Below are 26,448 nucleotides of genomic sequence, written 5' to 3'. Positions count from 1 at the left end.
TTTCTTTGCCCTTAATTCCTGATGCCCCCCTTCCCTGGTGCCCCAGCCTGGCAGGGAGCAGGGGGAGTAGATGAGAGAAGAAGAAGGTGTCACCTCTGCCTTCTCCCTCCTCCCCTCCGTCTCTGAGGTGTGGCACCAGCTTCACACCTCTAAGTGTCCTGCTGCTAGCACCTGGGAGGTGAGAGAGTGGGCAGTGGAGGCTGGAGGCCATGCCCCTGCCCCTCCCAGGAGCTGCCACCTGACAGGCCTGGGCTGGGGCTGAGCCAGGGCCCCACCTCTTCTCCATCTCCCTTGGGGCTGCAGAGCCTAGGACTCTGGATTTGATTCCCATTCTTGCTTCCAGGTCTTCCAGCCTCACGTCCAGGCTGGAGTCTGAGTCTCCATCCCCTTGGTGGGGTGAACAGCCCTGCTCCCCACTCCCCAGGCTCTGCTGCTGTCCTGGGCCTCCACTCTCCAGCTCCCAGCTGTCCTCCCCACCCCAGGTCCCATCTCCACCACTGGGCCTGCCTTCCTCTTGCCTTTCTCTCATTCCCCGCCAGCTGTGCTCCTCCCTGCCCTCTTTGTCCTGCCAGTTTTCCTCTGGTTCTCTGCGACAGCACCTACCCCAGCCCCATCCTTCTCCCTCCGCCGGCCCCCACCCCAATTCCCCCTTGAGCTCTGCCTTCTTCCTTTCCTCCCGTCCTTCTCGGGCCTCTCCCCGCTCCTCCTCTCCCTCCTTTTCTCCTCCTTCCCAACCCTGGGCCTTGTCCCGACCACTGCCCCTAACCACTGCTCTCTCCTCTCCTCCGGGCACCGCTCCCATCGCCTCTTTGACCCACTTCTCCACCGCCGCCCTCCCCTCCCTCCACTGCCCCGTTCCTCCGCAGAGACCTAGGAAGGTGATCCGAGCCCGGGCTCCCCAGCTTCCCGACTTCCTTCTCGCACCTGCTTCCCTCCCTCCTGTCTCTCCATCTCTTCCGGCTCTCTCCCTCTTTCTTTCTCTCCCCTTCTCCCTCCTCCCCGCTGTCCTCCACCTCCTCTCTCCCTTCTCTCCTTCCTCCTTTTCTCCACCCTCCCGCTCCCCGTCCTGCCCCTCTCCTCTCCCAGCCCTCCTCTCCCGCGCGTCCTCTCCCTCCCTCCCCCTCCCCCTTCCTTTCCCTCTCCCTCCCTCCTCCCTGCCCTCCCTCCTCTCCCCCTCCTCTCGTTCCCGGGCGCCTCGCTCCCTCCCTCCCGCCCGCCCTCCCGCTCCCCACCATCATCAGTATTCCGCTCCCGTCTCCGCCGCTCTCGGCTGCTCTCGGTCGCTGCCGCACCGTCCGAGGCGGGGGCCGGGGCCGGGGCCGGGGCCTGGGGGGGGTGGGTGGGGGGAGAGCGGCGCCCGCGGGCCCGAGGAGGGAAGGAGGAAGGAAGGAAGGCTGCAAGGAAGGAAGCCAGGGAAGAAAGAAGGAAGGGAAGGAAGGCGAGAGGGAAGCCGCGCGGCGGGCCGGCGGGCGAGGGCTCGGGCCGGGCGAGGGCGGCCGGGCGGCGCAGAGGCCCGAGGCCCGGGGCTGCGGAAGCCCCCTCCCCACGCCGGAGCCGGGGAGGGGGCGCGACCCCAGCCCGGCCGCAGCCCCGCCCCCCGCGCCTCCCGCAGCGGCCTCGCACCCCATCCTGAGCCCCGCTGGGGGGTCCCCGCCACGGGCAGGGCATGCTGCCTCTCGGAAGGAGCCCCTCTCCTCGCTGTGAGTAGCCTCGGGGCCCCGGTCGGGGCCGGGGTGGGGGCGTCTTACTGGGGGACCGTGGTCTTAGGCCTCCTCTGGGATGGGGGGACAGCAGAGGACAGTGGGCGGGGCCTGGCGGAGAGCAGAGCCGGAGGAGGAGGCCGTGGGGTGGGGGTCCTCGGGCCGCGAGTTCCGTGTTGGGGGGCCGCTATTGCCCAGGGACGGCTGGGGGTACGTCCGGCGGTCGCTGCGCACCCGGCTTCGGGGAGGGATGTCGGCTTAGGGTGGGGGTGCTCGCCCGCGTGGGTCTGGGCCCCCCTTTCTGGGGCAGGAGTCCGGGCCTTTCTCCCCCCGTTGCCCCTCCCACCCTCCACACCGCGGCTGCTTGGGGGGGCATGCCAGTGATGGGGAGGGGGGAGAGGCGGGCACGGGGTTTCCTTGGTGACCGCGCCTGGCAGGAGCGGTTGCCGTAGCAACCGGGGAGAACCGGGGAGTTTGGGAAGTGAAAATGGGAAAGACAGAGGGGGTGACTGGGGAGTGAGACAACCCCCTCCCCAGTCTTCAGCCCTTCTCCTTCTGGGGTCACCCAACCCCTCCTGGTGGACAGCACAGCCCCTGCCCCTCCCTCTTCCAGGACCCCCTTCCTTGACCCCATTCTGCCTCAGGCCTCTATGCTCCGCACGTGTCTCTCTGGGACCACTGCCGTGCTCCCACCTTCCTCGGCCCTCTCCTCTTGGGGGACCGTCGTGCTCCCCATTCGCCGCCTTCTCCCCTGCCTCCCCACCCTCACACCTGTTCTTCTAGGCCCTTCTAACGGCCTTTCACCTTCCCCTCGGAATCCTCCCACCCCATCTCTGGCCCTCTCCCCCAGGCCTCCTGTCCTGTGACCTCTGGAGGAGACCACACTAGCCTCCCCTCGCCCTGACTCTCTACCCAAGACCCCAGCCTCCTGCCTTCTCCTGAACACCACAGCCTCTTTCTTCTCAGACCCTGTCTTTCTGGGGCCCCCTTCTGTGAACCTCCTTCACTCAGAGACGCCTCTATCCTTGCCCCCTCAGCCTACAGCACCCCCGTCCTGGGCCCCCACACAGACCCTGGGATGCTCCCCTCTGGAACCTCCTAGCCCCTTGTCTTCTAACTCCCCATCAATCCCAGGGCGCTGAGGCCCAGGCTCTGTCCAGGGTTCCTCCGCGCTTATTGAGGCCCTGCTTCTGTGGGCTCCTCCTCTCAGTCCCGGGGACGTACCCGTCTCTCTCCAGGCTCCGAGCCCCCATGCCCGTGACGCCCGCTGCCCGCTGCCCTCTGCCCTCCTCTCCCGGCACTCCCACCTCTGCTTGGCCTGCCCTGCGCCCACAGCCTCTGCCACTTTCCCTGGGGTGGGGAATTCCCCCGGGGAGAGCCCAGCTGAGCAGGGAGGGGACGGCGCCTCGGGGCTGCCCCTCGCCCCCTCCCGCCCCTCCCCAGCTGGGAGCTGCAGTCGGCACCTCCCTCCGCAGCGCCCCATTGCTATGCGCCTCACATCCCGAGTCCGGCCGCGCAGCCGCCAGACAGGAACTCGGGCTCCAGTGGCAGCTGGGAGCAGCCGAGTAGGCTTCCCTCCTGGCCCGGGCCACCGGCAGCTTCCTCTCCGCGCCTGAAACTGCCCCCAGGACCAGCCAGGATGGGCACCTCCCTCCTCCCGTAGCATCTTCCTCCTCCTGCAGCCTTCTAACCTGCCGGTCTCCGCTTCCTCTTCCCCTTCCCACCCTCCTCCTGTCTTCCCTGGGTCTTCTCTCATCCCGGTCACCTCACTGTTGAAATGCACACACAGAAAGAGGGAGGGAGCCAAGGCGCAGAGGTGGGAGAGACACTCAGGTGAGGAGGGAGAGGGGCCGGCCTCCTGCGCTGGAGTGCATCACCATGGAGTCAGACGTACACAGTTACTCACTTAATTTTCAGAGAAAGGGAGAGTCAGGGAGACACAGGAACAGCACCATTCCCACACAGAGAGCAGGCAGAGCCACAGGGAGCCACAGACCCAGGGAGACTGGTGTGGATGCTGTGCTGTGAGTGGCCAGAGATCACTCCCCACGCCACCGGGCGTCAGCCAGGGCCAAGGGCAGGAGTGTGGGAAAAACAGGTGTGTGTCGGCAGATGCCCATGTGCACACACACACAGCCCTTCACGGCGACCGGAAACCCAAATGTGGAATCAGTGAAATCACAGAGACCCTGTGACAAATGAGGCTGCGGTGGCCAGAATCAGCCGGGCCAGGGGAGAGGGGCAGCAGGTCCAGACCTGGAGTCCTGTGCACCCCGGTAACACACAATCCCCCCTACAGAGAACTGGAGGGAAAGACAAAGGCAGAGGCACTGACACTGTCTCCTGGTGGCCTCACACTCAGACACAAAGCAAGAGATACCGAGGTGGCCTGAAACTCTGGAGATATGGACTCACATGCTGTTAGTGCAGAGGCAGAGCCACACACAGTGACCACACCTGGAGCTCACGCCAGGGCTCACCCTAATCCTACCAGAGATTGTAGAGAAGGCTTCCAGCATTGAGGGCTCCTGGAGACCTCCCCACGGTCCTAGGGGACAGTGGGAGTAGGACCTCAGTATCTGAGGCCACTGAGAGGCTCAGCTTGCAGGCAGAGCCCGGCTGCGCAGGCGCCAGCACCTTCGGGCCCACGTCGAGAGCAGGTCCACAGGCAGAGGTGCCACCTCCTGAGAACGAGCCTTCTGTTTCCTGCCAGGTTCCACCTCCTGGGTCCTCTCCCCAACCCTGCTGGTCGCCTGGCCTGCCTGCTGTGGAGCAGCCCTCTCCTCCAGGCCCACCCTCCCTGAAGCCCAGCACATCCCTCCTGGGCTGGGAGACCCGCCTCCTCTCCTCTCCCTCTCTGCTCTTGCCAGCCTGTCTGCCCTCACATCCCTCACTGCTTCCCAGAGGCCCGTGGACCACAGGTGCCATTTCCCCCCAATGCTTAAAAATGTGCAATCCGGGGCCAACGTTGTTTTAAAACAATAGCGAGCTCATGTGAAAATCCAGTTTGCCGCCTTCTTTTGAGGAGTCCTTGCCCCCGGGGCCGGGCCAGGTGCTCAGGTGCTCAGGGCTGCTGCCTCTCCTCCTGGCTACTGCCTCATCTACTTCTCACCTCTGCGGGCTCAGAGTCAGCTGAGGCCTCACCCCTGCTATTTCCTCTTCTCTCTCCTCTCACTGGCTCTCTTTTTGCCCCGTCACTCTCTCTGCTCTCCTCCCCTTGGTTCCTTTGCCAGGGACTCTCTCTACCCCTCCTGTTCTCCATCCTTCTCCCCTAACAATAAACCCCCCTGGACTGGGCCTGTGGCCACCATGCCAAGAGCAGAAAGAGTCCCCTGTCTGCGCGGGTTGGTTCCTGAGTACCAGAGTGATCAGCAGGGCCAGGGTCTGCGTGGAAACTGCCAGGCACTCTCCATGTCCTACAGTCAGCCTTGCACGAAGCCCCTCTACAGCTGGGTCAGGGGTGAACCCCAGACCCCACGCTCTGGTCTCCAGGGTGTCAGATGGCAGACAGGGCAGGGCCAGGTTTCCCTATGAGGTAGGGAAGTGCAGCACGTTCAACCTGGCGCAGGAGAGAGCCAGGGCTGACCTGGAGGACGTGGCATGGTCTTTACAGCAAGCAGCAGCCATGGGCCTGGGTCTCTGACCCAGGAGGCAGAGGGCCTCACTTGGCGCCATCTCCAGGTCAGGGTGCAGACAATTGGTCCCCTTGGTGTAGTAGCAGCACTCAGGTCCATCGCCCTGGTGGGAGAGGGAGCAGGAGACACCACCGTCTCTGAGTTTAGGGACGAACTTTTCACCTTCACTAGAGTCCCCTTTTCTCTTCTCTTCCTAGTCCCCGAGGCTTGGTGGCTTTGCCAGACAGGGGGTGGCAGGAGAGTAAGAAGAGGCGAGATGCCCCTTGTTGCCTGGAAACCCACTCGCGACTGTTGTCATGGCAGGCAGAGGCAGAGGGGCTGCACAGACCTGGGAGAGGGGCTGGCAAGGACCCTGCAGTCAGGGCCAGGCAGAGGCTACCACGGGAGACTGGTGGGCCCCCAGGGAGTGGCTAAGAGTGAGAATGGGTGGGAGTTCTGGTGTCTGGTAAGGTCCTAGTGGAAGGCCGAGCAGGAAGAGCAGGTGGCTCAGGACCACCAGGACCACAGCCTCCTCAGCCCAGAGTTGAGTTTAGACTGGGAGCTCTCATCCAAACACCACAACAAGACCCACAGGCTGCGCCAGCCCCCGCTGAGAGCGAACCCTGGGGAAACACAGGAGCTTCGCCCTCCTCGTGCCTTGAACCCTCAGCTCAGAGCTGGGGTAGCCATGCAGCAACTAAGTTACCCACAGCTCGCCATGAGCCAGGCCCCGAGCTGAGACTCCCCTGTACTAAGACTCCTCCCCTGAGCACCTGTGTGGACCCTGCGAGGGAGGCACAGTCACCTCCAGTGTGAGAGGTGGGAGAACTGAGGCACAGAGGGCCAAGGCCTATGCCCACAGTCACACAGCTGGAAGGGGCAGAGCTGGGACTTCAGACCCAAAACAGCCTCTCCTACAGACTGCCTCCCCCACTGAGGCCGGCTTCCAGGAGAGAAATTGAGGCACAGAGCTGAGACTGTGCTGGGCCATTGGGCCCTCCAGGTGGGAATTAGGGTTGTTGATAAGTGACAACCACATTGCTGACGGCAGGAGACTGGGAGAAGGTTGGACTTTTCAAAGGCATTAACAGTTCTATAACTTAGGGGCTCTCCACCTCTCCAGAGAGAGGGCCCTGCTTCGGCCAGAGGAGCATGGCCCTCCCCAGCATGGCGGGCGTAGGATCTTTTCCATGGGGAAGAGTGAAGACCTCAGACGTGATTCTTTGGTGTCTGCTGTGCAGACAAGTGGTTCTTATCCAGTCAGACACGATGGATTTGTACACGCGGGGAGGGGTCGGCGTCATGGAATGGGGAAAGATTTGTTCTTCTGACCCAGTGAGAATGACGACAACCAAGAATACAGCTGTCCTTTAAGACCCTGCACCGTGCCCTCGAATCCCCAGAGAGTTGGGCGCCATCATCTTCAGGCTGCAAGATGGCGAAGGGGCGGGAAGAGGCGTGAGAAGTGGAGAGTCAGGGTTTCATCCCATTTCCCAACCCCGCGCCTTTCCCAGCTCCAGCCCGTTCCTCCCGGACAGTGTGAGGGGAGGAGGAACTTGATGGCGATGGATCCGTTTTGTCCTGTGCTTTCCTGTGCCGGGGGCTGAGTCCCTCACAGACATTGGGCCTTCCCCACTCACACATGAGCTAAGGGGCCCTGAGGGGTGAGGTCCCCTTTCCAAAATTTTGTGACTAGTAATCATGGGATTCGAGTCTCAGCCCCAGCCTACTCTGAGCCACACCCCTCCAGAGCTGGACAGGGAGGTGGCGTCCACTCTCCTCTGATGACCCTGGGAGACCCCCAGCATCCCTCTCCTTGCTCCTGGCCAGCATCCCTGAGCACTGCAGAATCTTGGCCTGGCCCTGAGTGCCCACTCCGAATCTGCCTGTCAGCAGTTCCCAGCTGATTTGGACATGTGTCAGTGCTGGGAGAGTCCACCCCAGTCCCAGTCGCTGTCCACCCTGTGTTGCTTTCACTAGTGCCCTTTTAAAACAGGACACAGGCTTGCCCAACCCTGAGGGAAACGCAGGGAGGCCAGGGCCAGGCTGGCTGGGACGGCGTCCCTGCAGGCTCACCCTCACACCCCAACTGCAGCCTTGGCAGTGGACACTTAACACCCACCAGCACAGGCCTGGGTCCAGGAAGATTCAGTCCAGGGTGTGGGTCACCCCTCCTCATCCCCAAGCCCAGGGCCCTGAGCTCAGTGTCACCCTCAGAGCTGGCCTCCTTGTGGGTGCCCCTGGGTTCTGGGTAACCTGACCCGGCCTGCCCGTGCCCTTCTGTAAAGTGGGCTGCTTTGGCTCCTCCCTGTGGGTCCTTGGCCAGTCTGGATGCCGTCTCTGTCCCACAGAGGCCAGCCGCCAACTCGCTGTCACTCTCCGTGGTGTTGTCTTCTTGGGGACCTCGGCTCCATGGCTTCTCCAAGAGTCCTGAGGAGCCCCACCAGCCCCCGGCCAGGCCATGGGGCTGAAGGGGCGGTGCTTCGGGAATCCAGGCACAACAGCTCCACGCAGGACTGGCACCAGCCTCCCCAGGGGTTAGAGCCACACTGCCCACAGGTAGCCAAGGACATCTACATTGTCACATCATCACAGATTCAGTCCTCAGTCACCTTTCTTCCCCACCTGCCAGACACCCTCCCCTCTGGCTGAGTGCCTGGCCTGGTGTGGGTCCCCTGGCCACACCCCATGCTCCAGTCCTCTCCTGTCTCCAGGACAGGATGCCCGCTCACCCAGCAGGGCCTGGGCCTGACGGAGAGTGGGCAGGCTGGGTCCCCGCCTACTGCTGACCTGAGAGGCCCAGTACCTGTGAGCAAGATGGGCCTGGGGCTGTGCTCGGGTGCTCCAGGCTCCCCTCCCTTCCTGACTTCGAGGACCAGACTCCAGGTCCTTGGGGGAGCCTGGCTTGCCCTGCTTCACCCTGTGCTGCCACTGTCACAGGCTGGCCCTGTCTCTTCCTTCTTTCCTTCTCTGCCCAGAGAAGGCTCCTTGACCAGGCTCCTCGCTGGCTGGCCTCCAGCTTCTCTGCCCGTCTGCTCAGGGGGGTCTGGACACTGCCCCTTCCCTGTCACTGTCCCCCACCCCATGCCCAACCTGGTGAGGGGAAGGGTGACCCCTGCGGCTACCATCTCTGTGTGTGAGCTGGACTCCCTGGTGCCCCTGGTGCTCCTTGGGGCCCCGGCCTCTGCACACACTTCCCACCTGGCATGCCCCTGTGCGTTGCCTGTTGTCCCTCAGGTCTCAGCTTTGACCCCACTTCCTCCAGGCCCTCCTCCACCCAGACACAGGGCCACCCTCCCACGTGGTCCAGCCCCTGCCCTGCTGCTCTCCCACTGGGCCTGGACAGCTTCCCCTCTGGACCACAAAGTCCCCAAAGACACAGGTCTCCTTGGCCTCTGTGTCAGGTGCCAGCAGTGAGCCCGAGGCCAGGGGACACAGCTCACTCCTCCCGTCACTCAGCAAGTGTCCACCATGGCTCTTGGAGACCAGGTGCCATTCCAGGCCCTGGGGGCCAGCAGTGGGTCCCTGCCCTGGGGAGCCCCTTCTAGTGGGGGACAGATGACAAGTTGCTGAGTGTCAGTGCAAGGGGTGGAGCCTCGGGCTCAGAGAAACCTCTCGGCCGGGCAGGGAACAGACCAGAGGGAGCGGGAGCCACAGGGACCCAGAAGCACCTCTGAGCAGAGAGACACCCAGGAGGGAACATGGTGGTCATGACCCCTACCCAAGCAAGCCACCTGCTGCCTGGCACCTGCCCCACCAGGCTGGGCCAGCCTGGGGCCTGCTGCCCAGTGCCGGGCCAGGCAAGCTGAGGCTCTGCTGAGCCCAACCCTGCTGTCTCTGCAGCAGCTCCAAGGGGCCAGTGCTGCCCTCATCTTGAGGTTCTTGTCTCTCAAAACTTACAGGCTGCTCCATCCTTGGGTCTCCGGAGCTGCTTTTATTTCGAAAGCGTTCACAGACTGGCTTAGAAGGACATCCCTGCAGCCTGCTCTGCCCTCCCCGCCCCCTCTGCTTTAGGCCTTCCTGGCCTTCCCACATGACAGGCTTCCCTGACTTTGATGCCTCTGCACCCTCCTGGCTTCAGGCTCCACTTCCATCCCAGTCGCTCACAGTGGGAAAGTTCTTCCTTAGCTCTAACCTCCATTCCTCTTGCTGTGATGGCAATTTCCTATCTTTTCTCTCACCTTCTGAACTTACCCAGAAAAATGAGTGTGCCTGACAGGAATGTTTTCTGCCTCCCTTTTCTCCTCACCCCGCCTCCCCTGGGCCCCCGAGTTTCCGATCTGCCATCTGCCTAAATCCTCTCAGGCACAGTGCCCGAGATCTCTCAGCGCTTGGGCTGGGGAGGAAGGCGAAGCTGGTGCCGCCTGGCACCACCCTCGAGGGCCTGGGCCTCCAGCCCTGTGGTGGCCCTCACTCTCTCGCCCATGTCTGCCCCTGGGTCTGTCTTTGGCGCCTCTGCCCTTCCCTTCTCCTCTGGGCCTTCTGCCCTGCACCTTCCTGCCCTTGCACAGGGCTCTGGGTCATCTGAAGCAGCAGGTGGGCTGGCCAAGCCCTGGCCGTGGGTCCAGGCCCCACTCTGAGCCAGCACTCCGTCTGTGGGCACAGGCACGAGCCTCCCGGGAAGACTAGCAGACCCTGCGGCCCGCAGGTGCTTCCCTTGCTGCTGCAGGCGCCGGGAAGGGGCATCGGAAAGGGCCGCCCCTGTGCAGTGGCCTGAGGGCAGCGCTTGCCCATCCTGCCCACAGCTTCGCCTGCTGGCCACTACCAACTGCCTCCACGGGGACTACTGCTGTCGTCCCCACAAGCTTGGGGGCCTCTAGTGAGGCCTACCTGGGGAGCCCCCTCCTAGCTCCGTTTGGCAAGCGGCTGGGCCTCTCTGTGCCTCCGGTGTCCTGTCTGTGAAACGGGGGTGGGAGCGGCCCATTGGCGCGCGGCCAGGGCCAGCAGCGTGAGGACGTTCCCATCTCCGGGTGGTGCTGGTGCTGGGTGAGCTGCTACCATCGCGTGCGTGCCCGGGCCTGGCTGCGGCAGGGGCTCAAGGCGTCCAGGCAGCTACCGCTCACCCACGGGCCAGCGCAGAGCTTTCACTGGGTTTGGGGCAGAGGCTCCGCTCTCCTCCAGGCCTGGGTGTTTGGTAGGGTTCACGGAACTGCGCTGGGGACCTGGGGCAGTATGTGGGACTCAGCCCAGCCAGCAGGCAGCACCAAGCACAGAGGCCAGGGATGGCTGAAGGCAGTGGCCTGCAAAGGGCCCCGCTGCCGGGCAGGCCTCCTGGGGTGGGAGGGGACCTGGGAGTCAGGGGACCTCAGGCTGGTGGGCCTGGTGTGTCCTGCATAAGTATGGGAGCAAGTGCGGGTCACTGGGGAGCCTTGTGGAGGGCAGCACTGGCAACACGCTCATCCACTCCTTCACCAGTGAAGGCTGAGCACCTGTCAGAGGTCCCGGAACAAAGCAGAGGCATCCGTGCCCTGAGGGCTTCCATTCATGTGCCTGGACATGCAGGAATCAGATGGCAGCAAGTGTCGTGCAGAAACAGCGCAGGCCTCTGGGCAGTTCAGGTGCCCTCTGCTGTGGGAAGCCTCACTGAGAAGAGACTTTGGAGCAAAGGCCTAGAGGCAGCAGGGAGAAGCCTGTGGACAGCTGGGAGCAGTGCTGAGGCACAGGGAAGAGCCAGTGCAAAGGTCCTGTGGCCAGTGTGTACAGCCTGTCCAGGAAGTAGTTAAGAGGCCAGTGTGGCTCTAGGCCGTGAGTGAGCAGGGACAGGCAGGAGAGGGGGGTCAGAGGAGTGGCCAGGGCTGGGCAGGGGGCAGTCTGTGAACCACAGAGAAGCCTTTGCCCTTGCTGTGCATGAGCCAGGGGCCACGGAGGCTGCTGAGCAGAGGGGCAGGACCAGACCTGGATGACGCCAGGACCCCTCTGGCTGCCTGTGGGGTGCAGACGGGGAGGGGCAGGTGTAGGAGTGAGCACCTTGGCCAGGCTGGGAGCCGGCTTGCAGTGGGGCTGAGAGCCCTGTTCTGCCTGTGACGAGTAGAGCCCTTTATCCAGAACTTGGCTCTTCTACCCTCCAGCAGCCCAGGAGGTGGTCCTTTTATCATCCCTCTCTCACAGCTCAGGAAACTGTAGCTCAGAAAAATGAAGTCATTGCCCTGAGGCCACACAGCACATAAGCAGCAGATTCAGGACTCAAACCCAGGCCCCTGCGCTCAGCCAGTGGGCTTTGCTGCTGCCACCTCCTCCTCGCCCTGGGCGTGCTGGGCTCTGAGCGTGCAGATAGCCTGCGCCAGCATCTCCGCCAGCATCTGGCACATAGTAGGGACTTTGTGACTAGTTCTAGATGGCAATGGACCAATCAAGGGGATGGACGTGGCTGCCCTGCAGAGGGTATCAGCCTCAGTCTGTGGCTGAGGTCCAGGGGAGAGGGGCAGTTAAATAGGGGCTGGTCCCCCGCTGGAGGACGGGTGGTGGTGACATGGGCCCAGGTTCGCTGGCATCTTGGGTGGGGGTCGGAGTAAATGACATGTGGTATGCCAGGGCCTGGGGAGGGATGGGTGGTGCCCCAGGGATGCTCTGGGCCCGCCTGAGGCAGGGGATCAGCCCAGCCCAGCCCAGCTTTGCCGCCATGAGGCCGTCTGAGTGCCACGAGGCTCCTCTGGCTTGGCACAGCCCAAGCCCCCCTTCCCTGGCAGCCCAGCCGTCAACCTTCCTCCCCCGCTTCCCGACCTTCCCGGCTGCCCAGAACCAATGGGTTAATTAGATAACGGAGCCTTTGATTAGCGGGGGAGGGGGAGGCCTCCGGCAGGCAGGGAGGGGGCGAGGAGGAGGAGGAGGCCCTCCCCTGGCAGAGCAGGAGGAAGGAGGGAGGGGGCGGGGAGGAGGGACGAGCACAGCTTGGCTCTGCACTGCCGTGTGACTAGAAATTGTAATCACGGAGAAAGAGGAGAGACAGCGGGGAGAGACCAGGACAGACAGACGGACAGGCCTGACCGAGCCCAGCTCCCGCTAGGAGAGGGCGCTCAGGGTGCAGCCAGAGCGGGGGATAGATGGAGGAAAAAGAGAGGGGGCCCCGGCGGTCCCAGGGGGGCCGAGACAGTGACGGGGGAGCCTGAGGAGGGGGCCGGAGCCGGGCGGGGACGAGCGGGGCCAGGAGAGAGCCAGCCAGGTCCGCGGTGCGGAGGAAGAGGCCGCGGCGGAGAGGAGCGGGGCAGGCGCAGGGTGGAAGGAGACCCGGCTGCCAGTGGGGAGGGGGCAGAGGACTGCTGCAGTGGCCAGGGACGGCCTTCCCCAGGGGCAGGAAGGGCGACAGGCCGGGGGGGGGGGCGCGGGGAGACCCAAGAAGCCCCTGCGCCCCCCCCCCCCGCAGCACCTCGCCGGGAAGCCCTGGAGAGCTGGGGAGGCAGCGCCCGGCCTGCTGGAGGCATGTGCAGGGGGGGCCTGGGGCTCAGAGAGAGGCCCAGCGGAAGCCAAGCCACCAGGGTGAGTGTCCCTCAGCCAGCGCTGCGGGAGGGAGACAAGGACGGAGATGGAGGAGGGCAAAGCCAAGGAGGGGAGGGAGGCTGAGCCTCTGCAGAAGCCGTGATGGGGGATGCGGCCGGCAGCGGGAGACGGGGACAGACGCGGAGGGAGACACAGCAGCGCAGGCCCCGAGGACCGGGTGGGTGCTGAGGCTGCCGGGCCCTGTGGGGCCCTCAGCCTCAAACCCTGGCCCTGTTGCTCTGTGCCAGCTCCTTGGCTAGGAGGGCGTGGGTGGGTCATTACCAGATCTTAGCGGGTGGGGACGGTGGACCCAGGACGAGGAGCATGAACCTCCCTCATCACATGCGGGAACAAAGACCCTGCCGCTCACACAGACACGCGGCCGCAGACACACGCAGAGCCCAGTGGGGTGGCTCCGGGTACAGCCCGCTTTCCTGGGCTCTGCCTCTGTGTACAGCTCCTGCTTTCTCACGTGCACTCGGACACGCACACGCTTTGCTATCTGGGGTAAAATGGTCTTGGACACTGCAGAAGGAGGCGTGGATGTGCCTGTGTGTGTGTGTGTGTGTGTGTGCGCGTGTGCGTGTGCTGCACCTGCGTGTGCCGGGTGGCCCTGCGTCCCTGAATCTAAGAGTCTGCCTTTGAGGGCGTGCCCTGTCACTGCCGTGAGTGTGAGTGGGTGGTGTTGTGGTGGCCTGGAACCGCTGTCTCTGGTGGACGTTCCCGGGCTGTGTTGGAGCAGCTTGCTGTGTGGGTGCTTTAGTGTGTATTCGGGACACTGAGTTGGAAGCCCAGGGCCCTGCGCTGGCCAGCTCCATTCCTCTCCCAGTGACTCTGCCCTGCCTGTAAACTTGGCTTCCTCCTGCCGATGTGATGAGGCCGAGGGGCCAGGAGCGCTTGGTGCAGACAGGCTGGCCCCGGGCTTGTGGTCACTACTGTTATTCCAGGCATCATTGTTATTGTCCCCCAAGCCCCTCCCCCGTCTTATGGAGATGAGGAGGGTAGATTGAGGAGGTGCAGCAGAGACTTCTCAGAAGACCCAACTCCCCTTCTGAAACTCAGGTGCAGAGTCCCCAGGCACCCACCCCGGTCCCCACCAGCTCCCAGCACCATCTGTCCTGCGGCAGCTGCTGGCACAGGTCCCATGGAGGCTCTCCTCGGTCTGGAGCACCTGCAATCTCAGGGTACAGGTGGGCTGCAGGGTGCCTCCCAGCTGTGCCACCTCCCCAGGTCCCACTAGAGCCCCCATCATCAGCCCAGTGGACACATTCCCTCATCCCTCCAGTTCTGATCTGCCCCAGGCTTCTGCGCTGCTGTGGGGTCCACAGGACCTGGGCAGGTGAGGGCCACCTAGGGGTGTCCCCATGGTTGGCGAAGATGCTAGCACTCCTGTGAGGGGAAGTGAAGGGAAGGAGAGAGGGGCCAGGACCGATTCCCCAGGGCCCCGGCAGGTCCACGCTGCGGCCTTGGCTTCTGTCCACCTTTGCCTCAGCGGTTGGGGTCTTAGTCCATCTCCACCTGTGCATCTACCTTTCTAACACCAGGCAGAGACCTGTGCTTTGAATCTGGCTGTTTTCCATTTACTGGCGGAGTGACCTCAGGCAAGCTGCCTCCTCCCCACCTCAGTTTCCCTCTCCTCAGAACGGGTGTCGAGTCTCCCCACACGGAAAGGATGAGGTGGCAGCCTGCAGCTGCCGCCAGCATGTCTCCCTCTCTGCCACTTTGCGCTGAGCCCTAGGAGGGAAGGCAGTGCTTGTGCTGCCTGGGTGGTGGTGAGCCCCAGGCCACCCTGTCCCTTACTGAATCTTGCCTCTTTCCTCTCGCAGCCCCCCAGCGGCCGCGCGGAGCATGAGCATTGAGGATGGCGTGTGCCCGCGGCTCCCTGTGCCCCCCGCTGCCGCCTGGTAGGATGTCCTGGCCCCACGGGGCACTGCTCTTCCTCTGGCTCTTCTCCCCACCCCTGGGGGCCGGCGGGGGCGGCGTGGCCATCACATCAGCTGCTGGAGGGGGCTCCCCGCCAGCCACCTCCTGCCCCGCGGCCTGCTCCTGCAGCAACCAGGCCAGCAGGGTGATCTGCACGCGGAGAGAGCTGGCTGAGGTCCCAGCCAGCATCCCTGTCAACACGCGGTACCTGAACCTGCAGGAGAACGGCATCCAGGTGAGCCCGGCGGCCAACGGCAGGTTGGGCGGTGGCGGGAGGAGGCGCAGGTGGAGCTGGGGGAGGCTTAGGTGGCCGCCAGCCCCTCTTCTCTGGCCAGTTGCAGCTTCCCTCACATCCGCGAGTCTTCACTGCCCACCCCTATGCACACGTGGGAGGTCCTTTGCGTCCCATTTACTAGAGCTGGCTGGGGGTGGAGCCAAAGCCTGGTGGGTTTTCCTGGGGCTGTGCCCGCCCCGCCCCCATGGGACTCCGGAGTCCCCCACCCGGCCGGCCGAGCTCCTGAGCCACCTGTGAGCGACCCTTCCCTTCCGTAGGGGCCTCTGCGCTGCGCACCCGGAGTGGGGTTGGGCTGAGGTGTGGCCTGAGCGAAGACCAGTTTCCGCCTCCCGAAAGGGAGGGGAGACCCCTGCCTGAGGGCTGGCCTGGGGCCGTGGCCACATACTTGTCAAAAATTTGCATTTGGTGCTGGCGCCTGGCCAGCAGACCTGGACGCGTTCTTCGTGTTGTCATTTCCTTGCAGAGCAATGCTCGCGTCCCCACCTCCCGGAGTTGGTGTGCGGCGGGAGAACCCGCGCTGTTGGGCATGCGGCTGGTGCTCCGAATGGGGCTGTTGCCATTTGATTAATTGCGATTGTGGTTAAGATGGGCCATAAACGGTGCCTTGGGGCTGAGCGGCGCTTTCCTATGGCGGGTTTCTCAGCCTCCGCTCTCCTGGCGCTTGTTGGGTCCAGATCATCCTTCATGGTGAGGTAGGGGAGCAGCTGTCCTGTGCACTGTAGGGTGTTCATCCCTGGCCACTAGGTGCCAGCAGCACCCTGCCCTCAGTTCCAGAACTGTCTCCAGCCTCTGCCAGGAATTCCCACCCCTGGCTGAGAACCACTGTATCAAGGGCATTTGGTCAGTCGCCTGCCTTCTCCCACCCTGCTCATAAACTGGGGAGAAGAGGGCTCCCATGCCAAAGGGTCAGCAGCCCCCATCTGACTGTCTGGGAGAGTCAGACTCAGGGACAAAGGAGGCAGTCCTTCCTGGGGGCTGTGGTGCCAGGACCAGGCAGAACCAGGGCCCAGAAACCTGAGACCCATCACAGCCCACGGCTGAGGAACTGTCTTCCAGGACAGAAGGCCCCACCAGCTGTCTCCTGGAACAGGTTATAGCTACAGGTTAAGGTCGCCTCCTCTGCTCTCTGTGTTGAACCCACCCCATCACGCCAGCTTAGCCTCATCTGAGCTACCTGCGTCTCCCTCACCAGGCACCTGCCGTGTTCCCTGCCCCTCATGCCCCCCATTTATTCATGTGACATTCAGCAGACACCCCAGCACTGACTGCCAAGCCTGGTCTAGGCAATGACCAGTACAGGCCAAGCCCAGCCCTGCCCTGGGCCTCTCACACTCCAGAAGGGAGGAGAGGATCTGCCAGTGGCGGACACCCTAGAGTAGCGGAAGTAGAGATGAGGACCCTGGGGGCCTCTGTGGGTAGCAGAGGTCAAGTCCTAAGCCAGCAGCCAAGGCCACACAGGTACCTCTGGAAAAACCTGCCCTGTATTCTCCTTGGAGAGCCCAGTGGGTAGCTCAGCCCCACAGACACCTGCTGAGTGGCCCCCATGAACCGGAGTACATTCTTCATAAGTCACACACGGGTCCATTGCATCGTGAAGCACCCACCAAAAGGGACATTGTTAAAGGATGAAAGGCAGGGATAGGAACCTCATGTCTTCATCTCCCCCCATCCGGGGTTCTCACTGCAGACCACAGAGAGGAGAGTGTGGACCCAGAGCGCAAGTGGGCACTGGCACGTGGTCAGTGGCCTGGGCCTCCCTTAGAGGACAGCAGGAGCGGGACATCTCCAGGGCAAGATCGTTAAAAAGTCTCAGTGTTTCCAAGGGGAAACAAGAAAAACCATCACTGCAATCCGCCACCTCGCTATAAATAACCTCCATTTACGCTCCGGCTTAATACCTTTCTGGCTGTTTCCTATGCATCTGTAAATGCATTTTAATTATTTATTAAATAATTTGAATACAAATTAATTTAGAAAGATGAGAAAATACACCCAAGGAAGTAAAAACACAGACAAAAACCAGCTGTCCCTGCACAGCGCGGCCTCGGCAGGTTAACCTGGGACTGTTGGCTTTCTTTCTTTTTAAATTGAGCTGGGCACGGTGGTGCGCACTGTGCTCCCAGTGACTCGGGAGGCCGTGCAGGAGGACTGAATGTTGGAGGCCAGCATGGGCGCCCTAGGGAGACCTTGTCTCAAAATGGTAGGGGCTGGGGATGCAGCTTAGCGGAAGAGCGCTTGCCTAGAATCCTAGAATGTGTGAGGCCCTGGGTTGGATCCTCAGAACAAAAATAAAAAGAAAAGAAAGAAAGAAAAGGAAAGAAAAATCGAATCACTATTTCTGAAACTGGCTTTTGGCACATAATAGCATCACCATGAATATCTTTCTCTGTGGCACTAAATATTCTCTGTTGTCATTTTAAATGACTGCATCGTATTCCAGTGCATGGGCGTCCTGTCGTTAAAGAGGAACTCATCAAATGACAGGATGCCCAAGTGCTAGAAAACAACAGTCATTGAAAACAGCGCCAGGGAGGACCAGAGCGCTGCCGCTGCCTGTGCAGCTCTGGGCTGCGGTCGGTTGGGCTGAGCCACCTGCCGTCAGGGGCTTGTGCTCTTTGTCTGGCCCTCTGGATCCTGCCCTTGGGATAAATTCCTAGAAGTAGACTGCTGGGTCAGGGGGATCAGAGGAGGGTTACCCCTGAGTCCGCGTCTTACTCACCCGCACGTCCGCCCCCACCTCCCCACACACCCGGGCAGGCACCAGAGCATCCGCAGAGACAAGCGGAATCCTGGAGACTCCAGAGCCTCTGTGTTGCCTGGTTACCTGCCTGTCACCTGGCTCCTCAACTGCACCATCACCTCCATGAGGACAGGGACCTCGTGCTGTTCCCTGCTGTGTCCCTAGCACCTGGCACAGAGCCTTAGGCGCTTAGCAGATGCTCGTGGTGAAGGGAAGGTGAGCTTGAGGGCTCCTGTCCTGGCCCCTGGAGCCATCTTTCCGGGGGTCCCCGCAGTGCCCTCCCGGGAGAACCCGGGGCAGCTCAGAGGTCCCCATCACCTGCTCCCATCACTCTGGCCTGGGTGTAGTACAGGCAGCAAAGACCCCAGCAAGCTCATGGAGAGGGGGTACAGCAAGGCAGGCCTGTCCTCTCTCTGGGCTTGTCACCTGGGGACAGAGGGGGTTAAAATGCCCTCCTGTCACATGACAGGGGTGGTAGGTGGTGTCCACACGTGGAATGGGGGATTTATCTCACGATTTGTGTTCTCCTGCTGGGGACTGAACCCAGAGAATTGCTTTTACATCAGCAATGGTTCATGGGCCCCAGTTGTTTTTGAGACAGGTGGGGCCTCAAAAGCCCAGACCCTCCAGAGATGAAGCCCTCTAAGCCGAGGGACTGTCCTGTCCTCACCTCCCAGCCCCAGCGCCACTCAGGCTGGTCACATGCTTCCAGGCCTTGCGGGAGCCGGGGCGGGAGCGGTGGGCAGGCCGGCTGGGTGCAAGGTGCGGCCGGCCTGCAGGCACCTCCCTCCCCGCCCTCCCCCTCCCCAGCCGGCATCCTGAATCGTTGACCCTGGTCTTCCTGCTGTGTGTGCTCTTGCGAAATGCTCCTTGTTGCTTTGTGTGCATGTGTTTTTAATTTATGCAAATGAAGCTGTGTTATAGATGGCCTTCTTTGTCTCACTATTCCACTGGACCTGAGCTTTTGAGAGCCCTGCATGTGGCTGCGTTTGTGTCCCCTCGGTGGCCTCAACTGTGGCAGAGTTCCCCTTGATGAGCGCCCGCCCCCACTGCCTGCCCTCCCCCAGCTTCCCCACCACAGAGCCTCACTAGGCCCCCCGGGAGCCAGTGATGATTTCTCTGGATAGGTCCCCAGGGGAAATTGCTGGGTCATTGGATATCCATGTACTTAATTAAGCTAAGTACCCCTGGGTCCACCTGAGGCTTTCCCTGGCTGCCCTGGGTCCCTCCCGGGGTCCGGCACGAGGTCAGATGGCAAGTACGGATCCATCCTAAGAAACAACTCAGCCCAACCCACGGAGAGAGTTTGAGAGAGTTCTGTTAGGGAGCCTGGTGGCCGGCACCTAGACGCGGCCTCAGTCCCGGGAGCCGCTTGGCGGGGTGCGGTACCCTTACCATGGGAACGCTGGGCCCCTGAGGGGGAGCGCAGCAGGCCTTGGAGAACCCAGTGCTGCGAAGGCAAGGCAGCCACCCTGCAGGACCAAGCAGGTGCTGGTGGTGGCTTAGCGCAACGTTTTCCAAGCGACAGATCCCCTCAGGCAGCATGAAATCTGGAGTTTTTGACCGGAAGGACATTTCCCAGTTAGAGGAAGAAAATGGTGTGGGGAGAAGGGCCCCCTCCTGCAGGAGGCCGTGGGGTGGGAGGGAGCAGGCGCCCTCTGCTGCCAGTTCCCAGGCTCCCAGGACTTTGGTCTAACTGCAGCCTCTCCAGCTTCCATCCCAAGTGTTTCCTCTCCTGCGTCTGTCCCCTCAGGAGCAGCGTCCAGGGCCCGGGAATCCTCACCACCTCTCTGAGCCTCAGCTTCCACACTGGTCGATGAGACCCCCATACTCCCGCAAGCGGGTTTCCGATTTACTTTTTCCTCTCTGTGTGACAGAGAGAACGTGACATTAAATGACCTCCTCAGAAGATCGTCACAAAAGGAATAGTCCTGTAGATGCCACCCAGGGCAAGAAGTGGAACATAGGGACGCATAGGCTGTGATCCCAGCAGAAGGCTGCGGCAGGAGGGTGGCAAGCTCAAGGCCAGCCTGGGCAGCTTAGCGAGACTCCAAATAAAGTATAAAATGGGCTGGGGGTGCGGCTCGGTGGTAGTGCGCCCTGGGGTTCAATCCCTGGTACAAAAATAATGGCGGAGGGGCTGGCCCATGCTGGGTGACTCGGGGGGTCATGGTGCAGGGCAGCTGCTGAGGCGACTGATGAACGTGAGTGGCCAGCCTCTGGTGAGCTCCTGGCCATACCCCAGGGCCTGTGGTCCCCGAGCTATAATCACTGTGTCCATCTCAGTTGCCACTGACCCTATCCCAGCACTGAGCCCACACCCTGCAGGTGCCCAGAATTTGACCGTCAGGATAATGAATGTGCAGAATGGCTTCCCATCTGGCAAAACCATCTGGCCTCCCAGCCAGGGACAGTCCCAAGAGGTGACAGGAATATCACCCCCACTTCCCTTCTGAGCAGACTGAGGTCCTGAGAGGGTCGAGACCTCTGTTCTCCCCTCCACGAATGAAGTCAAGGCTTCCAGTCACTCCCGGGTCCTTTATCCAGCACAACTGTATCAGGTTCCCGCTGCCCCAGGAGCCAGGGGGAGGCGGGTCCCAGCACAGCTCCAAGCAAACCTCGGGTTCCCCAGTGAGTGTCAGCCTCAGGTTCCCTTCTTGTCCCCATTTTATAGATAAGGAAACGGAGGCACAGGAGAGTAAGGCTGTTGCACAGAATGCAGAACACTCAGTGATCACTACGTGTGAGCAGGGCCTAGCCCAGGAGGGCTGGCTGCAGAAGCGGCTTCTCCTAGTTCACGCCTGTCCCAAGCTCCAGGTGACTTGACAACAGGAGTGGAACTGAGTCCTGGCACTCCCTACCCCACAGCCCTGACTTGTCGGGACCCCTCCTAGCTTCCTGGCCTGCCAGTGCCCCTGCAGGGGCCACACCCTCTGCTCACAGGGGACTCCCTTCCCCAGCTGTCCGGCCTCCATCCTGGCTCCGCCTCCCTCAAGGGCAAGCTCTCCTCTGCCCCAGATGCCCTCCAGGGGACTGGCCTCAGTCCACAGCCACAGCGCCACCACCCCTGCCTCATGGGCCTCTTCCTTCCTTATCTGACCAGCCCCCACAGGTCCATCTGCAGCATCCAGCTCAGCCCTGGGCTCATTTACAGAGCACCTACTGTACCAGGCACCACTCTAGGCTGAGTGAGTGGACAGGCACAGACCCTTGCCCGCATGCCACCAGTGGAGAGAGAGTAGAGGAGGTGAATGGAAGCCGTCCCCTGCACTGGAGGCAGGGAGGCCACGGCCAGGGAAGGTGCCTGGGAGGGAGGTGCCTGACCAGGGCTGAGCCTCCACCCCTCATGGCACAGGTCAGTTGCCAGCCCTGCTCAGGCATAGCAGCTGCACCTAGCCCTCAGCATCCTCTGGCTTGGACCTCGTTGCCTGGCGTTGTGCCAAGCTCAGTTCCTGTCTGGGTTCCTCCAGGGAAAACATAAGCCAGACCTGGTACCTAGGACAGGGCTAGCCCCGGAGGGCTCAGGAGGCAACTCAGGGGTTCTGAGTGGGAGGAAGGAGGGAGGGAGGGAGGGAGGGGAGAGGGAGGGGCAGCTTGCCATCCAGCACCACAGTGGCCCCTACGATGCTGGCAGTCATTCCCTGGCCATCAGGGATGTCCCTGTTAAAGGAGGAGGCACAAATCCCTTATCTCAGGACAAGGAGGAGACAGGAGAAGTCCAAGTCCTCATAAAAACGGTTGGAGTGAAAAAACAATGATATATTTAAATTTTGAATATAAAAATTCGAGGGGGAAAAAACACCCAGTAAGCTTACTAGACTTTTGTTATGGGTTCATTACATTCAAAACACATAGAAACAATTCGTCTTGATAGCATTAAGATGAACAAGCCACTTAATCATTTTCCTTCCACAGTTAAATTTTTAATAAAGAATTTCTTGACAGTTTATTTTCTTAAAAGCCCCAGCAGAACACAGTGGGATTTTTTTTTCCAGTTCTCATGACTGAAATAGAAAGTCCCTGAAAGAGGCCAAGTTGCAGGAAAGAAGAGTGGGGAAGAGGCCCCACAGGGGCCACTCATGGCCACACCCCTCCCCTGAATCCTGCCTGCATCCTTGGCCCTGGCCCAGGTGGGGTGAGCCCACCAAATGGGGACTGAGGGGCCTTGGAGGTGTGGGCAGCTGGTGACTGTCCCCCAGGCCCCTGGCCTGGCTCCTCTGCTGTATGCCAGAACATTGCCATCCTCCTTAGGCCAGATGTTGGGGTGGGAGACAGGTGTCAGCTGCCATGTGACCCTGCCCTGGCCTCAGATCATCTGCCCTGGGGTATTTCTGTGCCTTGGGGAACCCCAGGCCTGCCTCCCCCACAGCCAGGCAGCTCCGCAGCCTGCTTACACCATCGCTGGGAAGGGATCATCTACACAATTGCTGTGGGCTCTGGGAAGGTAGGCCTGTGTCTGTCCTGCTCCCAGTTGGATCCCCAGAGCCCAGCACAGCACCTGACGCATGGCAGCTCTTAAAGAAAACCCTGACAAATGATCACTTGCCATGGTTGAGCAAATGGGTGCCACACTCCAGGCATGCATGAGACCCATCACAACCCAGCTGGTTTAGGACGGTAGATGGGATGGAGGCCCCACGTCTGGATTCAGGAGAAACAGACTTTGAGTCCTGGCTTGGAGCTGTCGGGTGAGAACAAGGGACTTTACCTCTATGAACCTCAGCAGTTAGACCATCAAATACAGGCAAGTGGGCAGGGGCATATGGTTGATAACCCCCATGTGACAGAATTTCCACAGGATTAATCAGATCATAACCTCAGAGCATTTAGCACAGTCTGACACATAATAGGCACCTAGCAAATAGTGATTCCCCTTTTTTAACTCTACTGGGAAACTGACCTGGGTGGTTCTTTGTTTTACAGTCAGGCTTGTATTATTTGAGAGCAGAAGAATTGAATTGACAAGCTTTGCTTTTTAGGAATGCATGTTAAATTTTAAAGATAACCACTGAAAATAGAGAAAATATATAAATTTTGAAACCATAGAGAGAGGAAATGGAATCAGAAGAAATTCAAACAAAACAAAATAGGACAAGAAAGAGGAAAGACTGGGTTATAAAAATCAGAAATAGAAAGCAAAAAATAATATTATAAGAATAATTCCAAATATATTATAGTAATTACAACAAATGTAAATGGACTAAACTTCCAGTTAAAAGGCAGAGATTTTCAGACCAAATTAAAACCAAAATCCTAATTAAAAGATGAGAATGAATGATGAAAGTAAAAATGATACATAGAGCTGAAAGAAAGGCAGTGTTGCTTTCATAATCTCAGACATGTAGACTTTAAGGCAAAAGGCAGACAGATTAGGAACCAGAACATTAGCACTTTCCCACTCCCAAGTTCTGCCAATGAGGATTTTGATGTCATTGTCCAGGACAAAATGTGTGCAGGCACATCAATCAGCACAACTGAGTGTCCTCCAGTAAGAGCCAAAAAATCTGACAAGAACAATGCAGAGGAGGAAAAGTTTATTTGAGGCTTCTAGTTTCAGAGGTCTCAGTCCATGGATGGCCAACTCCACTGCTCTGGGCCTGAGGTGAAGCAGAACATCATGGCAAAAAGATTGTGGTGGAGGAAAGCAGCTCAGGATGTGGCAATCATGAAGCAGAGAGAGTGAGCTCCACTCACCAGGGATGACATATGAACCCCAGGGACACCCCCTCAGTGGCCTACCTCTTCCAGTCACACCCCGCCTGCCAGTTGTGCCCAGCTGGACTGATGCTCTGATTGGGCTGAAGCTCTCACAACACAGTCATGCCACCTCTGAACCTCCTTGCATTGTCTCACACACGAGCTTCTGGGGGACACCTCACAGCTAAGCCATACCACAGTGAAGAAAAGGCTGAGGTGACAATCACAGAATACCTAACCCACCCTGACATTCGCCACCCGTGCTCAGTGCACTCACAGGAGCCAAGCCCTGCACCGACTGTCTCCCAGAGTAGCCCGCGTCTCCAGAGCAGTGCTGCAGGGTGACACTGTGACACCCTTCCGCAAGTGATGCCCCCTTTCCGTGCCTTCACTCATCCATAAGCAGTGGATGCCTGAGGGAACCGAGCCCTTTGGATTGGACCAGGAGATGAAAGGGAAAGGCAGAGGGAACAGTGTATGTGAAGGTGGAAGGCCCAGCGAGATGGCCCAGGAACTGGGACCGCCTGTGGGGTATCTGAAGTGAGGAATTGCAAGTGAGGGGCCATTCCAAGGGAAGGGAGAGGAGAGCAGACGCCAGTCAGGCAGGGCTCCCTGGGAGCACTGGGGAACTCTGAAGGGGTCCAGAGGAGGGTAGAGTCAGGGTCAGCTCCAGGGATTGCAAGACCCCCAAGGCAAGCTGTAGGGAAGAGACCAGAGGCCAGGCAGGAGGCTGAAGCCATGGTCCAGGGGCAGAGGATGGGTCTGCGCTGGAGGTGGAGAAGAGATGGAGGCCTGCAGACCTCCCAAAGAGGCAGCAGGGGCAGGCCTGGTGGCTGACCCCATGCTCTGGGCTGCAGAGCAGCTTGGGACTGAGAAAGTGGGCTGGAGAGGACTCACTGAGAACAGGCGGCCTGGAAGGAGGAAGGGGCAGGAGCAGGGCGCATGTGCTTGCTGGGAACTGGGGAGGACCTGGCCCAGCAGCGTGATCCAGACCCAGTGAGGGGTAACTGGCTTCCAGGGAGCCCTTGCTGACACCTGGACCAGTAACAGCTTTGCTCTTAATTTTTCTGTCCAGACTCTTGGGTTCAACCTTTAAAAAGCCTGCCTTGTCCCTCCCAGGTGATGGGCCTGACCAGAAGCTGCTCCTCTTATCACTGTCCTCCTGGTGTCATTACATTAACAGCAGCAGTAACTGAGCACCTGATTTATTCATCGCGGGGCTTCCCAGGGCGGGGGAAGGCGTCCTGCGCAGGCTCCCGGGGCTGGGGACCCAGAGCAAGCGGAGCAAGGCGGCTCTCCAGGCCCAACTTCACAGAACTTCAACACGCAAGTGCCGGGAAGGAGGCGGGCAGGTTCCTGCTGAACTTGATCATGAGATGTCTGTTGCTCAGCATCCCATGGAACAAGCCTACAAGGGAATGGGCTATGAGAAGCCCCCGGCTGGGTCTGCCTGAGATATTCTCACTAAGGGGTAAACAGGCACCAGGGAACCGCAGGGCAGAGCTGGAGTCCCTAAGCTCAGAAATGGAGACTCTCAGGCCCCACTTGGCCTTCCCGGGAGATGCCCACTGCACCACCTCTCACTCAGGCACAGCCATGGCCAGCTGGGGAATTTCACCAACCCTCAGGACCCACCGGCTTCCTGAGTATCCCACCCAGCACAGGGGTCACTGTTAGAAATTAGAGAAGGCAGAAATGCACTAAGAAAAATAAAGACCACCCTGTCAATTCAACTCCTTGTCCAAAAGTGGGCACAGCCCTGGGCCTGAATTCCATAAAGCCACATTATGTTTTTAAGCATATTTCATGACATCAGAAAATGCTCACAGTATAATGTTATTAGGGAGAAATGTAGGACCCTGAAAAGTATATTACATCATCAACATTTTCTGAAAAAAAATTTTTTTTGAAAGACATATCCCAGCACAGAAAATAGACTGGCAGAAGGTTTATACCAATCAGATAATATGTGTTAATTCTCTTGAGTGATTTTTCTTATAATTTTTCCCTCAAGTGATCACACATGACGTTTTCAGCAGAGGAGAAAGGCATATGAAAATGACTACTTGGTACCCTGCCTGGGCTTGGCCCGCGGGAGACTTCGACCAGCACATTCTGCAGTGGGCTCCCGACCCGCCATCCGTCCTGGTCTGTGTTTCTGTCTTAGCCCAGATTCCACTCACTGTGCCCCTAAGCCACTGAGCGGGACCTGAGGGTTGCGAAGTTTTAAGGGCCTGTCCCTCTTTTACCCTGGGGACAGCAAAGAATCCTTCACCATGCAAGTGCCAGGCTGTTTTCCGTGTCCCCGGGAAATCTGGTATCTGCGTCAATCAGGACCCCCTGAGCTGGGGGTGCAGCTCAGGGACAGAAGGCAGGCGACATGCTGGAGGCCCTGGGTCCACCCCCAGCACCAAAGGGGGGATGGCGGGTGGGTTGTTCCAAAAGGGGCTGTTTTCAGATCCACACCACAAGTGCCTGGGAGCTACCCAGAGGGGCCCAGAGGCGGCCCCTCTCCTTGCTGGAGGGGCCTAGATTCTGGTGGGTGACACCGAAGTAGCAGTCAGCTCGGCACAGATGGGGGCCCAGAGTGGGGGTTCCCTGACCAGACTGGGGTGGGCAGATGGGACCAAGTGGGGGCAGGACATCCTCTGGAGCAGGTAACACTGGAGCCGGGTGTCAAGGGACGGGGGAGATATCCAGAAAAGGTGGTAGAGGAAGCAGCAGGGCCGGGGGTGGGCGGAGCGAGTTTGCTGTGTTGGCTAGGACAGGAGAGGGAGGGAACATTGCGGGAGAGGAGGGTAGGGTCCTCCAGGAACAGCTGCGCCAGGGCAGGTGCCGTCTCCAGGCATCCTGGCGTCGGTGTGTGCCAGTGTAGGGTGGGTTTGCACCAGGAATGATGGGGAGGCCCGGGAGGGCTGGGGGCAGGGAGCGTCAGGGAATCTAAGGGTAAAACAGACTCTTCTGTTGCCGTAGGGATGGAGAGGCCACGATGTAGCGGGAATCATA

General features: G+C 60.4%; 1 protein-coding gene across 6 annotated transcripts in view; it reads left to right on the top strand.

The window, feature by feature from the left end:
• Positions 1 to 1,246: 1,246 nt before the first annotated feature.
• Positions 1,247 to 26,448, top strand: part of LRRC4B (leucine rich repeat containing 4B) — a 30,531-nt gene continuing 5,329 nt past the window's right edge. Inside the window, exons 1-3 of one of the 6 annotated variants that reach the window (XM_079118088.1) lie at positions 1,247 to 1,704; positions 13,856 to 13,977; positions 14,614 to 14,945. In XM_079118088.1, coding sequence (XP_078974214.1) covers positions 14,649 to 14,945 — 297 coding nt within the window. In that variant the 5' untranslated portion in view covers positions 1,247 to 1,704; positions 13,856 to 13,977; positions 14,614 to 14,648. Of the gene's footprint in view, positions 1,705 to 12,246; positions 12,792 to 12,830; positions 12,966 to 13,855; positions 13,978 to 14,613; positions 14,946 to 26,448 lie in introns of those variants that run through there. The other 5 variants (XM_079118087.1, XM_079118086.1, XM_079118084.1 and 2 more) reach the window with 5 other exon arrangements.

The sequence above is a fragment of the Sciurus vulgaris genome (genome assembly GCF_902686455.1).
Source record: "Sciurus vulgaris genome assembly, chromosome: 17".
Classification (NCBI taxonomy): domain Eukaryota; kingdom Metazoa; phylum Chordata; class Mammalia; order Rodentia; family Sciuridae; genus Sciurus; species Sciurus vulgaris.
Note: the sequence above shows the minus strand (reverse complement) of the source record. Positions and strands in the feature narration are given on the sequence as shown.